The sequence below is a fragment of the Aythya ferina genome (assembly GCF_964211825.1).
Source record: "Aythya ferina genome assembly, chromosome: 3".
NCBI classification, from domain to species: domain Eukaryota; kingdom Metazoa; phylum Chordata; class Aves; order Anseriformes; family Anatidae; genus Aythya; species Aythya ferina.
In genome coordinates, this window is record NC_140298.1 from 35,249,764 (window position 1) to 35,271,285 (window position 21,522).

The following is a 21,522-nucleotide window of genomic DNA, read 5'->3' on the forward strand; positions in this document are numbered from 1 at the left end:
CATTAAATGTACACTTTATTAACTAAATGAACTGAAAGACAGTGTGGTCAGGTGTGAAGAGTCCTGAATGGGTGTGAATGAACCCTGTTCTGAATGGGTACTTGCCCAAAGCTTATCCCACTCCATATGCACCTTAACAGTCACCAGGAAGGAGAAAGTAGCTCAATCATTGTGTCCTCTTTTCTGGCAAGGACATCTGTCCTGAGAATATCAACAGGAGACCCCAAATCCTCTCTTAGCTTAGTGTGACTGCTAATTGTGGCGGGGGGATTGGAACTATATGCTCTGTAAGGTCCCTTGCAACCCAAACCTTTCTGTGATTCTATGATTTTATGATTAGATAATACTTGTATTATAAGAGCTTATTTGGTCCAGGGCTGGTGAACAGCAAAATTGAAGGAGGAGTCTGTGCTTTTGCATATTTCCAGTTAGTGTGGATGATGCTCTCTCAGACATCTGGGTATAGCTTGTGCATGAGTCAAAAAAGAACTCAGATAAACAGGAGAGATCACATAACAGGAAACAATTTGACTTCAAAGACTCAGGGCCTTAAAAGTAAAATAAAATCTTAAATTACTTTAGTAGGCAGGCAGAAACCACACACCCTTTGGGGTTTGCACCAGAACCTGGCAAAATTTGCAGATGGGAATACATGTCTTGGGTTTGTCATACATTAGTGTCCTTCCTGAGCTTTTTCTTCGTGATAATGACACTTCTTTCATGTGACCATAACCATTGTGTTAAAGAGATGGTCAGTCCTGAACGAAAAATTACTGTAGAATCATGGATATTGCTTGAGATATGGTCTGCTAGACTTAGAATGTGGCCTTTCATCAGAGGCTTGCTGTGATGATTTTTCAGGCTATTTTTTCACACTAATGTTTAAAAAACAAAACAAAACCCAGCAACACCAAAATGGCATTGGATGTGCTTAGCTAAAAGGTTTTGCTATCTCATTAAAATACATCCTTTTCTTTCAGGAGAGGATCCATGGCACAATCTGGAATGAGATTGATGATTTAAAGGCATTCAAGGTGCTGGATCTAGAAGATTTTGAAAAGATGTTCTCAGCATATCAGAGACACCAGGTAGGGGTGGACTTTTCCGTACCTTGTCTTCCTTGAATTTCTGGAGGAGAAAGGAACACTTATTACAGTGATTTGGATTACTGCCCACCTGCAGTCAGGCTGCATTATTTGCTGTTCTGTCACTGTTTAAAAAATGACAACATCAAAAGAAGATGGGAGGATACAGTGGGCAGAGTATAACCTTCAGTTATCTTAATACTAATAGACAGCTCTGAGACAACAATCCCCAACAGGTAATGCTCAGTTTGACCTCAGCAGCCACTGGCTTCCAACAGCTCCTGAGCTTTACATTCATGCTTACTAGCCATCTTTTTATTTCTCTCATATCTTTCTACTTCTCTATTTCCCAAGGAAAAAGTCTGTAGTTGCCCAAGTACTGAAGCAAGGTGACTGCATTAGCTGTCTTTTGCTTTGTATATCTTTGTTTCTTAAACAGCCAACTGATCCAACTGGCTAGGTGACAGAAACTGTCTGAATGAGAGATTATAATACAAACAGCATGCTTTAAAAGTAGCCATTTATTAGAATGTCTTTTTTCCCTCCTCTTTTTCTTGGAAAGCAAGTCACCTTCAATCCATCTATCTCCATTGAATGAAATTTAGCAGGAGAGGGATTGTACTTGCATTCCCTGAACTCCCCCAGCTTTCATTTGTTTTTGGAATGTGCTTGGAGAAATTCAATCTTTGCTACTCTGTGGAATCAGATCATTGCTTTGGAATTTTAGGAAAAGACACAGACATAATTGCCATAAACAGCCTTTATGATTAAGCTCTACAGTGATGATGGTAACTTCATTGTAATTATTCAGTACCTTAGAATTAACACGCAAAACCCTTGTCTTTGGACTTTTCCATCTGGTCCTTTCTTTATCTCTCTCATTTTTTCCCTGTCTAATTCAATGACCATAATAAATAACTAATGAACAACTCTTCTGATTTACTATCTTACAACCATCCAGATAAGCATCCTAATGTGAACGTTGTACAATGAGATTTAATTTCTTATGCTCCTGCAAATAGCTGTTGCTGTTTCTGTGGGTCCCTCTCTTTCTCAGCCTGTGAATCCCATTCATTGAAATAAGAACTTGGTTCACAGAGGGAAAGAAAGGCACAGAAAATTGCACTGGGATTAGACCCTGTTGCCTACAGCTTAGTTACGGCAGTGAGCTCCTAGGAGTCACACAAGTAGCCTGACTACCATCTGTGCACAAGAGCAACCATGAAGGTGCCATTCCAATGTAGTGGTTTTGTGTCAACACATGCCATTTCAGGTGCAAACATTTCAGTTTCCTCACTAGAAACAACCTCCCAAAGCTTTGCCTCCTTTGGTCTCCAAAATCCAAAGCCAAAGGCATCCTGGTCTGCAGACTCTCAGAAGCAAAACATTAATGGATGTATAACCAACCACTGCAAAGTAGCCTGGCCTATTCAGCCATAAGTAAAGCTGACCTTAAACAGACATTAAACCTAAATCTTCCCACTGGAACAGAGCCATCATCAGTGACCTCCATGAGTCTCAGAAGAGTCCTCTTCAATCCTTATTAAGCACACTTTATGACAGTGACTCCAGATGCTGGAGTGTCACTTGTGTAAGCTCATCATATTTTTATGTAGTTAAGTGTATTGCCACCTTTCCATCTTTCCATCTTTCATTCTGATTTTACACTGCTAAATTTTCCTTAAATATTCCATTGTTACTACTTTAATTTATACTTCCTATTTCATCCATACTTACTCCAAAGTGAACTGGATTCCAATCAACAAATCCTCATTATTTTTTTTTTTTTTAATTTTAAGTCCAGGCAACCAAAATTGCTTTTGAATCAAATTCTTATGAGAACTTTTCCAGTTGATTCACACATAGTCTTCTCTCCTCTTTTCTTTCTTTAAATATACCACTCTGGCCAAGTATGTGTTTACCCTGGGTTTGTGACTTTTAAGCTTCATCCAAATGTCTATAAAGAAAAATGTCAATGCAAAACTCTGCTCTTTTACATCTGAAATGTTGAACGAATTCAAATAAAGACATTTCTTTCTTTGCTGCTATTAACATGATCTTCATATTTTTTCAGTTTCATTTATATTAAACAGCTTCTTTTCTTTCTTCGTCATTTTTTTTTTTAATGTCAAAGGATCTTTTCTCCTCTCTCAAGCCCAGTGTGTCATTTTGGGTGCCTATCAGGGAAACCAAAATTGTCCAGCATACAGAATACTGGACCAAGAGTTCTTAAAACTTGTCTTTTGACTTTGCTCCAATCTGACTGTGTAATATTGACCTTTTGATTCAGTATATTTGATGTTTTCCTGGAGTACAAAATAAGTTATGAAACAGTTGGTGTTTGTTACCCAGTGGTGCTGTAAGATTTTTTTAGTGGTTACAGAGTGCTTTTGGCTATAAGTTGTTGGCTATAAGTTGTTAAAGGGTATAATGTGCTATTGAAACAAGTTGTTACTGTTAACAGCAAACTGTGCCTCTGCATCAGGAGAGGAGAACTGACCCTTGATTTTTAACCTTGGCAGTTCTTTCAGTAAGGCTCTGGACTAGATTTGTAAAGGTATTTAAGCATTATCGTAGTTAATGTTTCGAGACCTAAGAGATTTATGGTTTGGAGACCAAATTTATTCTTTTCTGAAAAGACCAAGAACTCTTATTTCCCTAACACCTGCTGATTTAAAATATGCAAAGAAATGCTGAAATACCTTTAAACCATCTGGCCCAGTATTACTTGCTAAGCATTTTATTCTCTTAGAAAACAGTATGTGTCTAAATTCAGCTGCCTTGTTAAACTTGGTATCCTTCTCTGTGACTGATTCTTGGCATGTTTCCTTCTTTGTTATTTGTGGCTGCTGCCTGCATAGGACCTGCTAACTAACCCCTCCTCCTGTAAGCAGGTGAGTATCACTGTCTGCCTTCTGATCCTCTCTTAGTGCTTGGGAAGATCAAGCACTGCACCGCACTGTTACAGGATCATGCCTCGTCTCATGCCAGTTTTTCATATGTCCTTGCACCGCTGTTTTCTGGGTGAGGAAAGTATAAATAAAATAGAAATTAAAAAAAATAATAATCCTTTGGTTGTATCAGCTCTGCAATAGGAAGACATAGTTCCTTTCTTTCAGTTAGCTATAACCTCATTGTGCTTTCTGCCCATGTCTCTGTAGTTCTCTTTTTGATGATCCTGGGCAAAAAGACCAAGGACAGAGGAGATGTGAATGTGAACTCTTCTTTAACCATGATAATAATTTCTCCAGTGGAGAACAAAGGGGTTGTAAGGCAGCCTTCATTCCCACTGTTCCCATCTTTGGTGCATCTGCTTTGGACACGACTGAAGTCTTCAGATGTGTTCACCAGCCACAGGCTTCCTGATGAAGAAAATCTTTCTTTCTGTAGAACAAGGATGCACTTCAGTTGGACAAAAGGATTTGTGCCAACTGAGAGGAGCAGAAGGGTTAGACTAGAGGGAAACCTACCACATTTAGGATTGCTGAAAGCCTCAGAGAGTTCAGTGCAAGATTGAAATAGTGTTTAGATGATGCAGAGATATCAGACTGCCAGTGTGTCTTCAAACTGGCTACCTCTCACTTTATTCATCATCTTAAGCAAAATTTGTGGGAGAACTTTTGGGAAGAGCAACACTCTCATAAGGGATTTTTCAGATGTCATCCCTCATGTCTTTATAAGAAAGCAGTCCTCACTGTGAGTGCTCAGGAAACTGTATCTAGAAAGTTTCCTCTGCCACTGGAGGAGGCTGATATGATCTGGGTCATGAACCTGGGTTATCATCATGGCAATGTGCACCATGAAGCAAGTCAGAGTGATAGAAATGGTTCCAAAAGTATTGACAATTACTGAAACCTAGCATACTGCTGTGGTACCAGACCACATGTTCTGCAGTTCACCAAACTCAAATTGTATTTGAAACAGTACAGCAGTATGAGAAATGTATCCCATATGTCTAGTCATATCAGTAGTGAATTTTTTAGCTGATCTTTGAATTTGCAATTAAAATCTCAAATCTGAAATACTCTTTGAAGCATATAACACAATATTAGTCCACATGGAAAGTTGGTAAAGCAAGATGGAATAAAATGTAGGGATGTTGTCTATTAGCTTGACAGCAGCTCCAACTGTTCTTGCTTTGCGTGCTTGACTTATCTCACAAAAGCTGGTCACTACTGCCCCCTTGCTCCTCTTTTTCTGTCTAAGAAAATGCAGATAGTCCATATGTAATCTGTTTTCCTTCAGCTAAATTTGAAATCTGGCTTCAGTAAAACCTGAGGCTTCATCTGCTTTTGCTTACACATAACTCCAAGTGTCTATAAATATCCCTCTCCTCAATATGAGTTCAAGAGAATATATTTTTAGATGAGACCAGCCCAATCCTTGGTCACAAGGAGTGGGCCATGTCTGAATAGTTCAGGTATTCATCTCTGTTGAACCTTCAGGGCTGGGGAATTGAAACGAGATGGAGACTGTTACACCAATCCCCGTTACATGGCTTTAGGGGAAACCATCTGAACACACACACACACACAGTGCGTAGACAAGCCCTGAAATTTTATTTAATTTTTTTTTCCTTGGGATGGGTGCTGAATAATGGTAACCAGTTGTGCTTGTCTGCAAACACTAGCCAGTGAGGGGCAGTGAAGCTTTTAAACCAGGAGCAAAGTACAGACCTACCTTTCTTACCTCTCACTGTTCAACAGCTGCCTATTGCCCTATTCCCCTGACATCTCTGCATATCAGATAATACATCCTGAGGGTGCACTGCTCTTTGCTTTTGTTAGTTTTCCTCAAAAATAACAAACTTGTCAAATGCTCAACTTTTCCTTTCTTAGAAACACTATTTGATGTATCCCATAGAGATGCATTTTTTTTTTCTGCCAAGCTAGACACATTGGGTACCTCCAGCAGACCTATAGTGTGTGTGTCTTAAGGTGGTGCACTGTACCTGCTTATCAGTGCTGCTTAATATTGGTGGTGGCTCACTGCAACACATTTGCATGCAGTTGTCTGTTGTATGAATCCTTTGTATATCCAGTAGCAACACAAGCTGAGTGTAGCTGGTTGTAGCATGAACTCAAATGACAAGTAACAGTATGAATCTCTCTATGGCTTACATTTACATCTTAAATATTTGCATAAAAAAGAATTTTGAAGTGGGTTAATCAGGAGAGTAATAAACCGTTCAAAAACATCATATTAGGAGTTAGTAACTAAATCAGACACTAACAGAAGGAAGGCCTGAACTGCAGAACTTTCAGTCCTGGGAGTTAATGCTGGGAATTCCATGATTGCCATGGTCTTACATCTTTCCACGGGTGTCTGCTGCTGATCTCACTCAGATATGGGAAAGCGGGGTAGATGGACCTCTTGGTCTGACCCAGCATGCTTGCTGTTATGTCCTAACAAAGAAGAGAGATTGTTAGCTTGTTGGATGCATTCAAAGCTGGATTATACTCATTAGTTTCAAAATCTCAAGCAATGACAATATGGGTATCATGAAAATGCATTTTTGAAGAGGTTCCAGCAGCTGCTAGCTGGGAAGATAAAAATGGTCCTGTTTCCAATTTCCTCTTCTCTGTTGGTTACAAGGGAGCTATTATCGAGGATTACCACTTTTTATCATTATCTCTACTCCGTTTAAGGAATGGTGTTAAAAGACACTCAAAGTAACTACAGAAAGCCAATCTCTGGAAATGAAACAAAAGTCCTGAGTCTGGTACGTAGGCAGGACAAGGAGTCAGAGATTTCTGGATGGTCAGACTGGGTCTGCAGTTAGTTTTTATGTTCTATGTCAAACATTTTGGACTGGGATTTTCCAGGGTTTTCCCAAGTGGTGAGTTTGGCAACAGGGATATATAGAAAACTTTGGGAAAAGGTAGTTTCTTCATGATTAATGGTATTAATTCATTTTAAAAGAGAGGCTAGTTCTCATGTAGATTTTGACCTTTTGGTAAAATACATTTGTAAGATAAATGCCATCTTGTCCTACTGTTTGCATCTCCCGCATAATATGGATTGGGCTGGCCCAGTGGCAGCCTTAAGAGACAGTGGGAGCTTTATTCCTCATAGGGCTGCAGCCTTTCAAAACTGCTGTGTAAACTCTGCAGGAAACATCCACAGAAAGATATGCTATGACACCAGTGGGCTTTACCATCATGTGCCCAGTTTTCCTGTCACCCTAATTTTACACCAGAACACCATAATAATACAAGTGATGAGTATAATAATACAAGTAGATGAGTCCAATAGGTTGGAATCAGGTCCAGTATTTTCAGTCAAAGATGATCTTACAGGTTTTAATGAGTTACTTCTGTTTGTCTAGTAATACAAGCTCTGCTTACATGTCTTCTGGCCTTCCTGTCTCCTTTTCTCACCATGTGGGTGGATTTTCTCAAGTTGGGATGTTGTGTTTTGTGTTTTTTGTTTTTTTTTCATCACACTCAGCTAAATCTATCAATGTTGAGTGAGTAGATAAGGAAAAAACATGATACTGACTGTTTTCCCCCCTTTTGAATTATATGCAGAAAGAGATGGGTTCAACAGAAGACCTTTACCTCTCCACACGGAAGGTGAAAGAGCTCTCTGTGATTGATGGCCGGAGGGCCCAGAATTGTGTCATTCTCCTTTCCAAGTAAGTGTGCCGAGCCTTAGCTCACAGCATGTGCTGTGGTCAATGTAGAGGCAAGAGGGAATGAAATTTAACAAATGGACATGTTCTTTTCTCACCTAGACCTGCTGTCTAATACCTGTTGCACTTCAGACAAACCTCTCTTGCAGTGTGATAAAAGCACATGCCTTTGGTGAAGTGTTAGCTCTCTTACTACACACACACATATTCACATACACATTTTGTGCATTGAACAGATAAACATAGACACCAGGATTTATCTGAACACTCATCACTAGAAAACTGTCAATACTTATAGGCAGATGAAAGCAGCTGCTTGGCAGTGCTTCTACTTCACTCTACGTGATGTGTCCCCCACGCTTTTAGTATGTCATTTGGCTCTGCTTGTTCTACATGTTGTTTTCTAAATGTTAATGTGAGCATCTCCCTGGAATACAGCAGTGTTGAGAGTGGTGTTCGTCTTTGTTATTTTTGGCACTTCAAGGGAAAGATGATAAATGTAAGAAGAGATATTCAAGAATTAGGTCTTGTATTTGCAAGGTAGGCTTTGGAAACCATGATCTGTCTTTGCATGCTCCTGCAATGACTCTAATGTCTTAAAATGTTGTGACATCAGAGCTCTCTAGGGTTTTCATGATTTTCTACCAACAAGAGTACTGGGCTGGATGTCACTGAGCAGCAAATTTGTGCAGGCACTGATCCACCCAAGAAGGTTGCTTTTTCTGCCAGAGAAAGGATAGCAAGGCTGGTGACAGGTGCTGGGAAACCTGTGACAGTACTGCACAAGTTAACAGTTTAACTGATCAGCAGAAAATACAGTTTCATGTGATTGCTTGTCTGCTCTAGCAAAGTAACAGTTAAAAACAAAGTTGCAGCCCGACCACCAGGTTTGGAATATGTTCTTTCCACTGCTTAGTGAAAACCATGGAGGCTCTCTCATTATGCTACTTATGTGGCGTTAGCCTGCATGTCAGCAGGACCCCTGCCATCCAAACTAGCAAGGAGAGAAGGCTTACATTTCTCTCCCTGCAGTATTTGCCAACACATGTCTTTGCTGGTGTTGGCAGCTGTCTGCAGACTCAGGCAGAGGGATACTGAAGGTATGGGGGCAACAGGATTTTCATGCTGTTTGACAGACCTGTGAAAGTGTGCCTGGGTTCAGATTAAGTCATGTAAGCACATGAAACATTTCCTAGAGTGGTAACGTAGTGTGTGCAAGTGGCTGGGCTGAGGAGGATCCAGGAAGGTGACTCGCCATGACTTGCTATGACACGAGATGTTTATTTTTAAATATTTGCTATCCCCAGAACAGAAGTGGTACGGATGGCATCAACATGTTTGTCACCAATCACCTCTTCCACCATATAAATCTGGCCTAATCCTCTCTAAACAGTGAGAGAGAGACAAAGGACAGTCCCTGTGCTTTGTCTTTCCCCCTGTTGCCTCCAGAAAAGCGGCCTTGCAGCATTAGCCTTGCTCTTCAGGGTACACAGCATGTGGTCACTCCAGGTGTGCCATGACACCCGTCTGCTTCAAGTTGCTAGTTTGGACTCGAGAGCTGAAAAGCTGTGTTTTGTGTCCACCACCTTCTCCACTAAGAAATATACTGGTCTTATTGTTAGCAGGCCTAACATGGATGACGGAGATTTTGAGGCTGATCTCACTGCCCCTAAGGATCCTGCCAGTTTGCATCATACCCTGTTAGCTTTGCTGTGCTATGCTATGGGAATGGCCCATCAGCAGGGCTATCACTGGCTTAGATCATTTAATGTTTGTAATGGGTAGTGTTACACCCAGGATATCTGAAAGATCTTACAGCTTGGCACAGGATTGCTACTTCTTCCCAAACCTCCCTTTCAAAGCAACTAGAAGAGCAAAAATTACTGGAAACTAAAATTGCACCTCTGTCTGTATTCATGCCTCTAACTACTGTTTCTGCTTATGTGGATCTATTGTTAAAGATAGCAATTGGGAGGATTGGCCGTAGACAATAATTGACAGGATTATATGACTCCTTCGACCCCTTGCAGCTTATTTATTATTTTTTTTTCATTATTCCACTTCTTCCTCCTCCATTAGGTTAAACCCTGAAAGACACTCCCAGCCAAACCATCCCTGGCTGCTGCCATGTCCTTGCTTCTCCTGCAGCGCACCTTACACATGCACTTGTGGGTGTGCACACACACAGTGAGAAGAGATTTAAAAATGGTGAAAAACAAAGAGAGTTTGTGCAACCCTGAGCTGGAGCTCCAGCATTCAGGTTGCCATAGCATCTGCCAACAGCTGTTTCCAATTTACTCTAACGGTGCATTTATCCCTGTAGTTTATTCCCCCTTTGTTTACACTAAACTGTCGTGTCCTTTAAAGTAAAATAGCTGCATGGGTTGGGTTTTCTTTCCCTCCACTACTCAAATGTTTTTGTTTTACTAACACTGTGTTAGAAGGGGTCAGGCAGAGCTCATATTTCATATGGTCCAACAAGCCAAAACTTAGCTAGAGTGAGAAATATACGTCTCTTGCTTTTCTTTCACAGAGAGACTGGAGCATGGTAGGCTGAAATGAGATGAAAATTGAATTGTTAGCTAATTTTTGCTGACACTTAACACTGGAATTTGTAAGATCTCCTCCTTGTTCTCATCTCTATTTTATAGAAAGCTTTATTTCAGCTATTTGATAACAACATTCAGTTTTCCTTCAATGGAAGGATGTACTTGTCCATGTTCAGTGGGGTCTGATGGACCCAGAACCAAGCTTTGTCCCATAGGCCAACTGTAAGGGTTTGAACAGGCACAAGATCAGTTGATCTCACATTATTTCCAGTAGGCTATAATTCAACCAAGACATGGAACCATCTGTCTGTGGTGAGTCCAGGCACCCACCGTCTTTGAGTTTGGCTTTCTTAATGGTGTTTCCAACATACGGTTATTTCTGTCACACTGGAAATCTGCTATCCCTCATGAGTTTCCTGATGTCTTCAGTTTCCACCAGGCTGGAGATTTACTGTCAGACTTGTGTGGTCTGGAAGAGCCATCCCAGATCCCTGTGCTTCCCTGCTTTCACCTCACAGCTGGAAATTTCTCTGACCTCTCTCACCAGTATGGCTTCTCTCCCTCTATTACTTAAGCAACATAGAGTATTTTCACTGCTCTAGTGTTATTGTTGTAGCACATCTTTAAATGTTCTCTGCAGAACACGCCTATAGCATGCGTCTAAGAGAAATGCTCTGGTTCTGTGAGACACATTGCTCACGTTGAACATGGAGGTTGAATGTATATTTATGGAACATTTTTGCACAAGTTATTTTGCTTGAATTCCAGCAAAATCATTATGTCAAAGCTGTTCTGAGACGTGTTTGTTATTCCTGTGGCCCAGCTAGTTAGCAGAAACCTCCTCAAGAGGCTGGAAACAGTAGGAATGCTAGGAAAATGTCATAAATATAGTAGCAGGAGAAGGCTACGCAATCTAACTACATAAAAATAGTTTTAAATGTGAATATCATAGTCATTAGATACTGTGAACCAGGCTTAGAAGGCAGCTTTACTAAATGTTTGTGGCTTTCGTGATTGTTGATTCAAACATCTAGCAGTAAGGGAGAAGGGACCAGTGCATCATTTCCAACCAGAACACTAAAGAGACTGAGTATTTTTCTCACAGAGCTCTGCCTTCTCACAAGTTCTAAACCCTTTCAGCTCAGACGTTAACAGTACATGCTATTCAGTCAATGCCAATCTCCATGTGCTCCTTCTGCTGTGCCCCCAACCCCTGCGTGCCTTTCTGCCATGTGGCCATATATTGTTCACCCTTATATCAAGGCAGATCCCAAGCATGATGGTAGTTTAGGGTACAGATCATATCCTGATGCAGAAACAGGTCATTGAACTTAGCAGTTCAGTTCCTTGATGTGCTGCCTTGAAAAACACTAGGCAATAAACACCACTTCTTGGTTTCCTGGAGGATTTTTTTGTTTTTAAGTAAATGTCCACAATAAATGACTTTAACTGCTATCCAGAGTATGATAAACCCCAGGGTTAAACTGAACACGTCAGCCAATGCTGTCCTGTCTTAGACCATGACCAGGAACCAGTACATAGGGCTGTCACAAAGGATGAACCACTGTCTCATCAATACACCACTGTAATTTGGAGATTGTCAAGTTTGTCCCTGCTTTGCTCTGCTTGGCTTGGAAAGATGGCCATCTCAGATCCTTCACAGCAGGAAACTGAGAGTGTTTGGAAGGAAAGTATCTTTGCCACTCATGAGCTTTCTCTGAAGGAGTAAAAGAAAGGCCTGTTTCTTTATGCACTTAGCAAAATACTTTCACAATGAAGTGCTGAAGAAAAAAAAAAAAAGAAAAAAAAAAAAAAGGCTTCAGTATCTTCTGGGTGAATTTGCAGTTAGACTAGCCTGACAGCCTGACATTCCTGAATGCTTCTTCTGAAAGTAGAGACAGTATTCCCAGAAGGTAGCTATTTAACATCAGCATGCAGCTTGGCAGTCATACAGGACCTTAGGAGAGCTCAGGAGTTAGAGAAGCTTCGTGTCCCAAAGTTTGGGAGTGAATTAACTAGGAGACTGTGCGAAATGAGTTGTGGAGATGGAGAAGTCTGCAGTCAGCAAAAGCTAAGATTTGGATGAGCCGTACAAACTGGCTTTAGGATACAGCTAAGTATGTGCATGTGTGTGGGATCATGCTCATGCATGAGGAAGGGGCAAGGGCTATTTCACTGCTGCCCTCTGTACAAGCAGCAGCGTCACAACTACTACTGCTAGCATCTTTGGAAGCACTGTGGTTCAGTTCAGTTAGAAGAGGAAATGGTCTCAGTAAATGACAACCAGTCCCTTTCTCCAAAGAAAAAGGAAGAGTGGGAATGCAATCCATGTGGTATGGGATATTAATGTAGCTGCAACAAGATTCAGGGCTCTCTGGTAGCAGGCAGCCACACTTCTTTCTCAAAAGCTAAGCAAGATCCAAGGAACAAACCCATGAAGTGACTCACATTTTCTTCTGTGGGCTAGATGGTTAATGAGCGACAAATATTCTGTTTTGACCCATGGGAGGGAGGAATGAAGGGGGGAGGTTACTGTGACTTAAATCAATGGGTATATTTAAGAAGGAAAAATGAGCGAGTGCTGGATGTCTGTAAGGGAAGTTGATGTAAAACTGCAACATGTCTCCCAGGCATGTTCAGAGTCAGGCTGCCGGCTTTCTCCGAGAAGATGAAACAATAAACCACTTGATGTCTGCAAGTGAAGCTGGTGTTAAATCAGCCGAGGTGTCCTGGGGAGATTAGTGATGAATTACTCTGCAGAGTCAATAGAGATTATTTATGAAGCCGGAGGGGGTAGAGGGAGGCAGGCTAAGTACCATATCAGAAGTTATTTGGTACTTGTTGAGTTTTAACATTGCTTGAAGATGACTCAAGCAGTTGGACTTCCATACGCTGCCACCAGATGTATGGGTAAGGGGAGAAGGAGGGAGCATTCTCTGTAAAGATCCTTTTTGTTGCTCATCTGACCAGCATCAGGTCAGTGTTAAACAAAACCACTGTCAATGAATGAATGTGTTGCAACTGAGGAAAGGGCCACAGTATTTTATTCTGGTCACGTTTGCTTCCTGAGTTAGATCCCTGATTTGGTTAAGAAGTGTGAGGCAGAGAGAATACAGCTTGGATTGTACATTGTTCTGAATTGAGTCATCTCCAGCAGCTGGAGGAAGAGAGCCTGGATCTGCAAACCTTGTAAGAAAGTCATTGCAGGCTTTCCAATAGATCCTGGAATTACTGAAATGTAATTTCTATAGTGTAAATTTCTGGGCTATAGTTCCACTTTAACTTGATGTCTGTCCCACGTGAGTTTTAGGCTCTGAGGGATGCCTCTATTCAGTTCTAAATGGAAAGATTTTATGCATCTGCTTTAGGTTCCTCTTTAATCAGTTCACCTGTTTCTGTTTAAAGCAGCACATGTGTTTCACATTACCACTGGCCATCTTTAAGATCTACTGCATGGCTGGGCATGAATTTTGAAAATAGATGAAGAATCACTTGAGTAACAGCTCTTTGGTCAGTATTCCAGCCAGTTTTTACTGGGAAGATCCCTGTTTTGTGCTATTGATGCTTGCAGCTCTTGAAACGCATCCTGCTTCCAACAAGGAACAAGCCCGCTTCAGAAAAGTAATCTTGCTTTGCCATAAATTCTTCTGTACTTGTAATTGGATTGGTAATAATTGAGGATGCACACCTGCAGGCACTGTAACCCCATTACAGGCCTGTAAGTGACTAAGTTAAACTGTTTTCAGCAGGGGGCTGGCAAGCTTTCTGATTCTCTCTACTGTGGGCTAAACCATCCAAGCCAGATGGCAGGGCACAGCATCATTCAAGAAATCAAAGTGTTTGTATAACTGTCTGTCCTTGGGGCTCTCAATAATTTTTGAACAGATGATGTTTTAAAGTGTATTTAGTGGTGATGAATGGCGGCAGACAGAGAAGCTTGGAGTCTGAAGTCCTCAGGCTCCTGGACAGAATAGCGAGATCAGCAGTAATGTGAGCTACACCTTCTGTGGTATTAATGTGCCTCAAACCTTTCTAGCTGGTCTTGTTTACTGCACCCCCAAACACACAGAGGAACTTGCTCGATGTAAGGGGTGATCAGTGTAATAATTGCTTGAGTTATTTGTGTAAAAAAAAACATGAAACTCACCCTTTCCCCCCCCCTTTTTTTTTTAAACTTTAGTGAAAGTAGCAAAACCAAAAACAACAAAAAAAAAAACACAACATGCTGGCGTTCATGAGTTGGCCTGTTGTGTCTCCTCTGACAGGCTATGTGCCTGTGTCACAAGATACATGTCCGCTGTGTGAAGGCCAGATCCTGGAAAATAAAGGTGCACTGTAACACTTTCCAAACTGTAGGCACCAAATTGTCTGGACATGTGTATGCGTGACTGCTAGGAGCCAGGCCTGCACCCAACAACATGCTTCTGAATCGTCATGTGGTAATAAGGTTTGATCAGCTCTGGGTCACACAACCATGGACTTTACAATTCATGATTATTAAAGCAAAAAGAAACCCTTCGGCGTTCTGATTGAGACAGTAGGACTTTTGCAAAAGCCCTTGTACTGAGGTTTGTTGTTTTGATCGGAATCAAACTGATGACTCAAAGCTAAAAGTTTCCAGCCTTTCACTGTAAAACTTCTGATCCTTCTATCTCATCCAAGTATGGCCTGATTTCGTAGGTTTTCTGGAAATTCAGTAGCCTTTATCTTACTTAGAAGGTATCAGTTTGCCCTCCTTGTCAAAAACAGACAAAATGACTAGTTAGGAACAGAGTGCAAGTAATTAATTAAGAGGTGTAATATTTAAAAGCTTTTAAATGTCTGCTGATTCATATTTTAGTTTCCAGCTGTTGGTTATGTTGGGCAATATTAAAATGTTCTAAGTTTCTCAGATTTAGTAATATTTCCTGTCTGTACAAATAAAGTTTGTTTTTTTTTTTTTGCTTTTACATAGTTCCAAAAATGTGATTCCATCCAAATGGCATTAGCAATGTGAAATTTCAACATGGAATTTGTTAACACAGAAGACAAAAACATTCTGGCTCATGCATCAGCCTGCCTCTCATTTATATTTGTATTTTCTCTTTCTGCTGTTAATTAATTATATTGATTGTAGAAGCCCCATGGAGACTGCAGACTTCACTCCTCAAATATTTCTTTTCACACTTTCCTGTTTCAGTCCCCAGATTGAGATTTTCTTGTGGATAGTCTTTTCTTTATAGTTCATTCAGTTCTGCCCTACTCTGCTAGTCAGTGATGAGGGTGTTGTGGGTTTCGGGATGGTAGGACAGATTTTTTTGCTTGCACATTTATTTGCTGTCTCCCACACTGAGAACTACTAAGTTCACTTCAGGCAAACTATCAAACATCCTCTCTATTATCACAAATTTTGACTGGTTCTGGTATGCCCTGGATTTCAAGTGGAGACCTTGAGGATTTTTTAATTCATTCTCTGTTTTCTTTTTACTGATTACCCCTACTCATTGCACACAGATAGACAGAAATAGATGGGAAGGATAATATATTTTTAATACTTTGGATAAGATCTTGGTTTTAAGGCTTGTTTCATATTGGATATGAAGTACAGACTTTTCTGTGCTGTCAGTTCCTTTTTCATCTGTGACTGCTGACAGAATGAATTTACCAAGCACAACCAGAAACCCTTTTCTCAGATCTGTTAGGGAAAGATCAGTGTCATTACTTGTTACCCTGGGAGACTCTTTAATATTTACAAGTAGAGGTGAACTCTACTGTAGACTAACAATCTAACAAGGTGAACTCTAATGTAGACTAACAATCACTTACTAGCCATGTGGATTTGAGGGGTTTTAGTACAGTAAAAACTTGATGAGGGAGGTATTTTGATACAAGGGAAGTTGGAAGCACTTTTAATCTGTGAGGACCTGATTCTTCTTAATCAACGTATAATCTTCGATGTTTGATTAGCTGAAGGGGATTTAAAAAAAGAAAGCTGAAAACATGATCTGGAAAATCTCAGTCTTTACAACATAGCTTCATATTGGACCTTCCTCTGGTTCTTTTGTGCTTTTTTAGAGCAGCTTTTCAGACCTCTTTTTTTCTGAATTGTCAGAGTCACTTAAACTTTGCACTAATGGTACAATATTGATACTGTTGAAAGGCTGAAGCTGTCTAATGAAGAAATCAGACAAGCAATCTTGAAGATGGATGAACAAGAAGACCTAGCAAAAGATATGCTTGAGCAGGTGAGAACGATTACAGTCAGCTATATCTTATTCTGGATAATTTTCTCACTGCCTTTTTTCAGCTGAAGTGTGTGGATATATGTACTGGTTCTGCTGGTATGTCTGCAGATTTACACTGCATGCTGGAGCATGAGACATGTTATTTTTCCCAGTGTCATCAAACATACTTCCCTCGTGTTTCCTTCCCTGTGTATTTCAGTTTGAATTTGATCCCTCGGGCTTTTGGATTTCATAACAGTATACTTTTCCTGATGCAAAATACACATGATTACTATTGGTGTGGGATTTCCTTTCATGCCCTCTCTTCTTACCTGTGACTTTCCTGTAACTCTTTATACTGTTGATCTTTTTCTTTTCTTAATCTCTTCCCTACCCTCTACGCCTCACCCCACTCCCCCAGCTTTTCCATTGGGAAATGTCATGAATCAGGCCATGTATGTCAATGGACTCTAACCTCTGAGAACCTGCATTCTTGCTAGAATGGTTAGAAAGGGAGTGAGAGACTTCTGTCCTCTGCACTTTGTTCACTGCATAGCTTGTAGGGAAACCAAGACAAAAAAAAAAAAAAAAAAAAAAACACAAAACAAAACAAACAAACAAACAAAAAAACACCAATTAAAACAATTAAACCACCATTGTCCCCATTTTTTCCCCCATTTATAGAGGGTGAAAGAGTGAAAGATGATACTTTGACCAAAGATGCATATGATAAAATTCTTTAGGAGTGTGCAAAGTTCTCAGCTCCATGACAAATGTGATTCCTTCTTTGTGTGCAGTCACAGTATTTAATCATACACAAAAGCTTTTCCATTTCAGAAATTTATAGCCTGCTTGTCATCTTAACTGAATGCTTGCAGCTGCTCTTAAAGTCTCTGTAAGCTTCTGATGCTCCACACCTTTGAATATTACATTTTTGAAGGGTGGGATAAGGTATTAAAGAAGTGGTGTAAAGCAAAGTGCTTGGTGTGCCTTGCAAGCAGTTTTCTCCATGTGGGTGTGTGCTGAGGTTGTGTGCATGCCAATATTTATAACAAGACTAAAGCACAGCTACCACCAGATATGTCAAAAATCTGTCAAAGTATGAGCTTTTAAGGTCAGCACATGAATAGCAGCTAGTGTCAGATACACATCTAGTGGCTTGGTTATTGTTTATTGTTTCCACAGAGTAGGGCAGGCCTGAGAGAGATAGATGAGTCTTTGTGTGTGCAGGATGGGTAGTTCACACTGATTGGGACGCATCCTGCTCCTGTTTGCACCAAGCTAAACTTGAAGTAAGTCTGTGGGAATCAAAGTTCTTTCTGTACTTTCCCTTGGTAAGCTACAGTAGCATTTGGCCTTTAGGATTTGGAAATGGGAACCCCCCTTGGAAACGAAAGTGAATCTAATAGGGTCAGGGAAGGATAAAGACAGAACAGCGAGCAGAGATTTAACAAAGGTCAGGTTTGTAGCCACAGCTACACTTTCTTGAAGTTACAGTCGTATGGCTGAATCAAAGCAATGCTTCCCCATGGTGGAAGAGAAATCTCTCATTTTGGTGTTTGGTTTGTCTCTGCCACTCCAGCTACTGAAGTTTGTTCCTGAGAAGAGTGATACCGACCTGTTGGAGGAGCATAAACATGAAATCGAGCGCATGGCCCGGGCAGATCGTTTCCTCTTTGAAATGAGCAGGTCTGTTTGATGCATTATGTGAATATGCACCGAGTGCTTCCTAGAAGCACTTGTAATTGTTATTGAAAATGGATTGTCTAGCACTGAGGGGGAATATACAAGAGTCTGTGAGCCAGCATCATACCCTGCGTTTCCCCGAAGCCCACAAACATTACAAATGTTTGCATTCTTTACACAAACTTTTTATTGATAATAAACTCTCTTCATGCTGTCATTTAAGGACAGCCCCCTAATGACAAGCAGAAATCTGTCTCCTCTGCTTCCTTTGTTCACACAAAAAGGAATCTCATCACCCTCATATTTTAAGAGTAATGGGAATTCTTCCAGCTCGCTTTCATCTGGACCTCATGCCTTCAGGTCCTCCATTTTCCAAACTGTGTTGATTAAGTAGAGTTAGATTTTTGAACTACGTCCATAATCCCATGCACAGACTTTGTGGGACTCAAATCCAACAATTAGTTTATGTAGGCAATGTACTGGCCCTGGTCTTCAAAATATGGTTCAAGTTCAGTTCTGACTTTGCTCTACTTTTTGTACAGGATTGACCACTACCAGCAGCGGCTCCAAGCATTATTCTTTAAGAAGAAGTTTCCAGAGAGGCTGGCAGAAGCAAAGCCAAAAGTAGAAGGTATAGTTAAAGCCTCTGTTAGGAGCTGGATAAAGGGGCAGGAAAGGTCAAGAGAGTCTTGTCTTCAAAGGAAGTGCTGTTACATTGCATGCTATGGTTGTAAATCCAGTGAGTCCAAGACATGTCATGCGCTGGGAAACAAATTCTGTCTGACGTGCTTCTTACACCCATTGACTCAATAAAATCAGCATTGTGCTTGTTATGCTGTTTATATGACCTGACAGATATGTCAATACTACCAAGTATTACTGAGCTGCCAAAAGTTTCTATGGCCTTTCCATGCAGGTCAGCCTCCCCTTCTCACCCCCTAGTCTTTGCACCATCCCTGTCCTTGGGGCAGTTAGGATAGGTACCTCGGGATGGTGGTATTCTGGAAATGTGTTGCTTACAAGGAGGGGGTGCATGGCTCCTGTGCAACGTCTCTGGTTATCAAAGAGAGGAGGAGAGTGTCTTCCACTCTGCATTTTCAGATGAGATCAAGCCTTCCCTCTGTTCTTTCTACCTATGTTTTTAGAGTGGGAGGTATAGGAGAACAGCCCCACTCCTGGGTTCAGAGGTATGGGTTAGATGGGGTGCATCTTCCTTCTAGTTGTCCTGGTTCTGGGCATGTGGATGAGGGAAGGACAGTACATGGGCAGACTACATTGTAGCATTTACTGTGCACTAGTCAGATCGGCATTTAGGGCAATTCAAATTATGGGTTAACATATGTTAAAAACAGCCACTGTGCAATAACTTGTTCATTTTTTCCCCTCTTTTCAAGCCATTCTTCTGGCATCCAAAGAACTCATCCGCAGCAAACGTTTGAGGCAACTCCTGGAGGTGGTTCTGGCCTTTGGCAATTATATGAACAAGGGCCAAAGGGGAAGTGCATATGGCTTCAAAGTCTCCAGCTTGAACAAAATTGCAGACACCAAATCCAGCATAGACAGGTAGGCTAGAAGGCTCTAAATGAGTTACTGTGCTGCTGCGTCTTCTATCACAGCAATGAAAGTGAGGGGGTTTTTTGGTTGTTTTTTAAACTCTGTAGACCATTTAAAATAATTTAGCATTTAAGTAGTGCTTTTAATTCTAAAATATTCTGAAGCTTTTAAGACCAGATATTAACAGACCGCTCAAATTTTGCCATTTCTTTGGGCAGTGCACATCTGTTGTTGGATTGGGTTTCTGTAACACTGTGCAAAGATGACAAAATGTAGTATTACACAAATAACTGAAGTAAGTTTTGGGGGAAGGAGGATTTCTATGGAATTTGCCCTTTATACCAAAGGTTTATGGTCATGGTTTTGCAAAAAAAGAAAACATAAAAATCTCTGACCACAGTCTTACACATTCTGTGGAACGTGGGAATATGGCATGTGTTTCTGATGCAGAACTATCATAAACTGGCTCTCTACCTACACCAGCAATAGAACCACAAGGCATAGCTCAGTGAGACTGAGTTTGGTTAGATCTAGATCAGTTAAGGAAAATAGCTGTTTTTGGGGGGGAGTAGAAGGGAATATGCTGGAGCTTATTGTTTATGGATGTGGGCTGCAGGTCTTTATATTGTTACCCCATGTTTTGCTCCACATCCCCATAGTGTTCTGGGAATTAGTCCATCTGTGACTGGGAAAAGAATGTCACCTTTGGCTTCAGCAGTGCTAATCCCTTGGAGATTTCCTACACTGGTTCATACCAGCTTGCACCTTTCTTGACTTGTGAGACCTGCTGAGATCACAGTTGTGGTGAAATGACTTTAGGTTGTGACAGAATAAATAATGGCTGTAAGAAGCCATAGGAAATTCTTCCCTACCTAATAGAGTTTGAAATAACAGGACTCTGTTTTGACTACCATGATGTCCTTTCCATATTCCAAGGCTAACACTTGTGTAGCTAGCGTTGACCATTTTTTTAGCCTTAATGTAACTTGACTTGATTTTCCGTATATTAAATGTCCTCTGCAGATTCTGTGCTCTCTCCAGTTCCCAGGCTCTAGTCTGTGTGAAACAGTGACCATATGCTTTCTTGCCTGTCTGTTAACCACACAACACCCACTTCAAGAAGCTGTTAGGGCTGGCTGCTCTCTCTACATAGAAAATTCACCATTTACTTTACAAATCTTAAACCTGGTCCTGCATCTTCCTCAATCTTATTTTTTTCCACTCCTACTTGAGCTGCCATTGCTTTTGTAGTAGGGAACCATCCTATATTTAAGTATATTTAATATAGCTATATTATTATATATAATAAATAATGTATTTTATATATATTACATATATATATATTATATTATATTGTATTATATATGTATATAATATATATATAAATATATATTAATATAGCTATACTTAAGTTTAGCTATTTTACTGTAGGAATCTTTTTTGCACCTTCTTCAGTCTTCAAGAATCTTTTCTTCTTTTCAATGAACTCATTTTTTTCCACATTGCCTCTGAGAACAAATTCACTTCTGCCTTGATAGTTGATATCACTTTAGTTTTTTTGCTTGTTTATTCTCTGGAATATACGGGACGAAGAGTATAGCGTGTTATGCAATTTTCTTTTCCATTATACCATCTACACAGATGGCTGGAAGCATGCTGTTGTTTCTGGAATAAATTGAAGTGGAATATATCGCTTGGGGCTTTAGTAAGAATGGTTCATAAAGGGCTAATTCATTTTTGTCTGTGTTACTTTTATTTCAATAACAAAACTGCTAACTGCTGTTCTATTGCTTGTTTTGCTCAGTCAAGCA

General features: G+C 40.5%; 1 protein-coding gene across 5 annotated transcripts in view; it reads left to right on the plus strand.

The window, feature by feature from the left end:
• Window positions 1-21,522, plus strand: part of DAAM2 (dishevelled associated activator of morphogenesis 2) — a 193,933-nt gene that overhangs the window by 150,251 nt on the left and 22,160 nt on the right. For 4 of the 5 annotated variants that reach the window (XM_084515887.1, XM_084515888.1, XM_084515886.1 and 1 more), the window contains 7 exons: window positions 981-1,088; window positions 3,947-3,979; window positions 7,616-7,722; window positions 16,408-16,492; window positions 18,054-18,160; window positions 18,700-18,788; window positions 19,552-19,720. In XM_084515887.1, the coding sequence (XP_084372013.1) occupies window positions 981-1,088; window positions 3,947-3,979; window positions 7,616-7,722; window positions 16,408-16,492; window positions 18,054-18,160; window positions 18,700-18,788; window positions 19,552-19,720 (698 nt within the window). The remainder of the gene's footprint in view (window positions 1-980; window positions 1,089-3,946; window positions 3,980-7,615; window positions 7,723-16,407; window positions 16,493-18,053; window positions 18,161-18,699; window positions 18,789-19,551; window positions 19,721-21,522) is intronic. The other variant, XM_084515889.1, reaches the window with a different exon arrangement.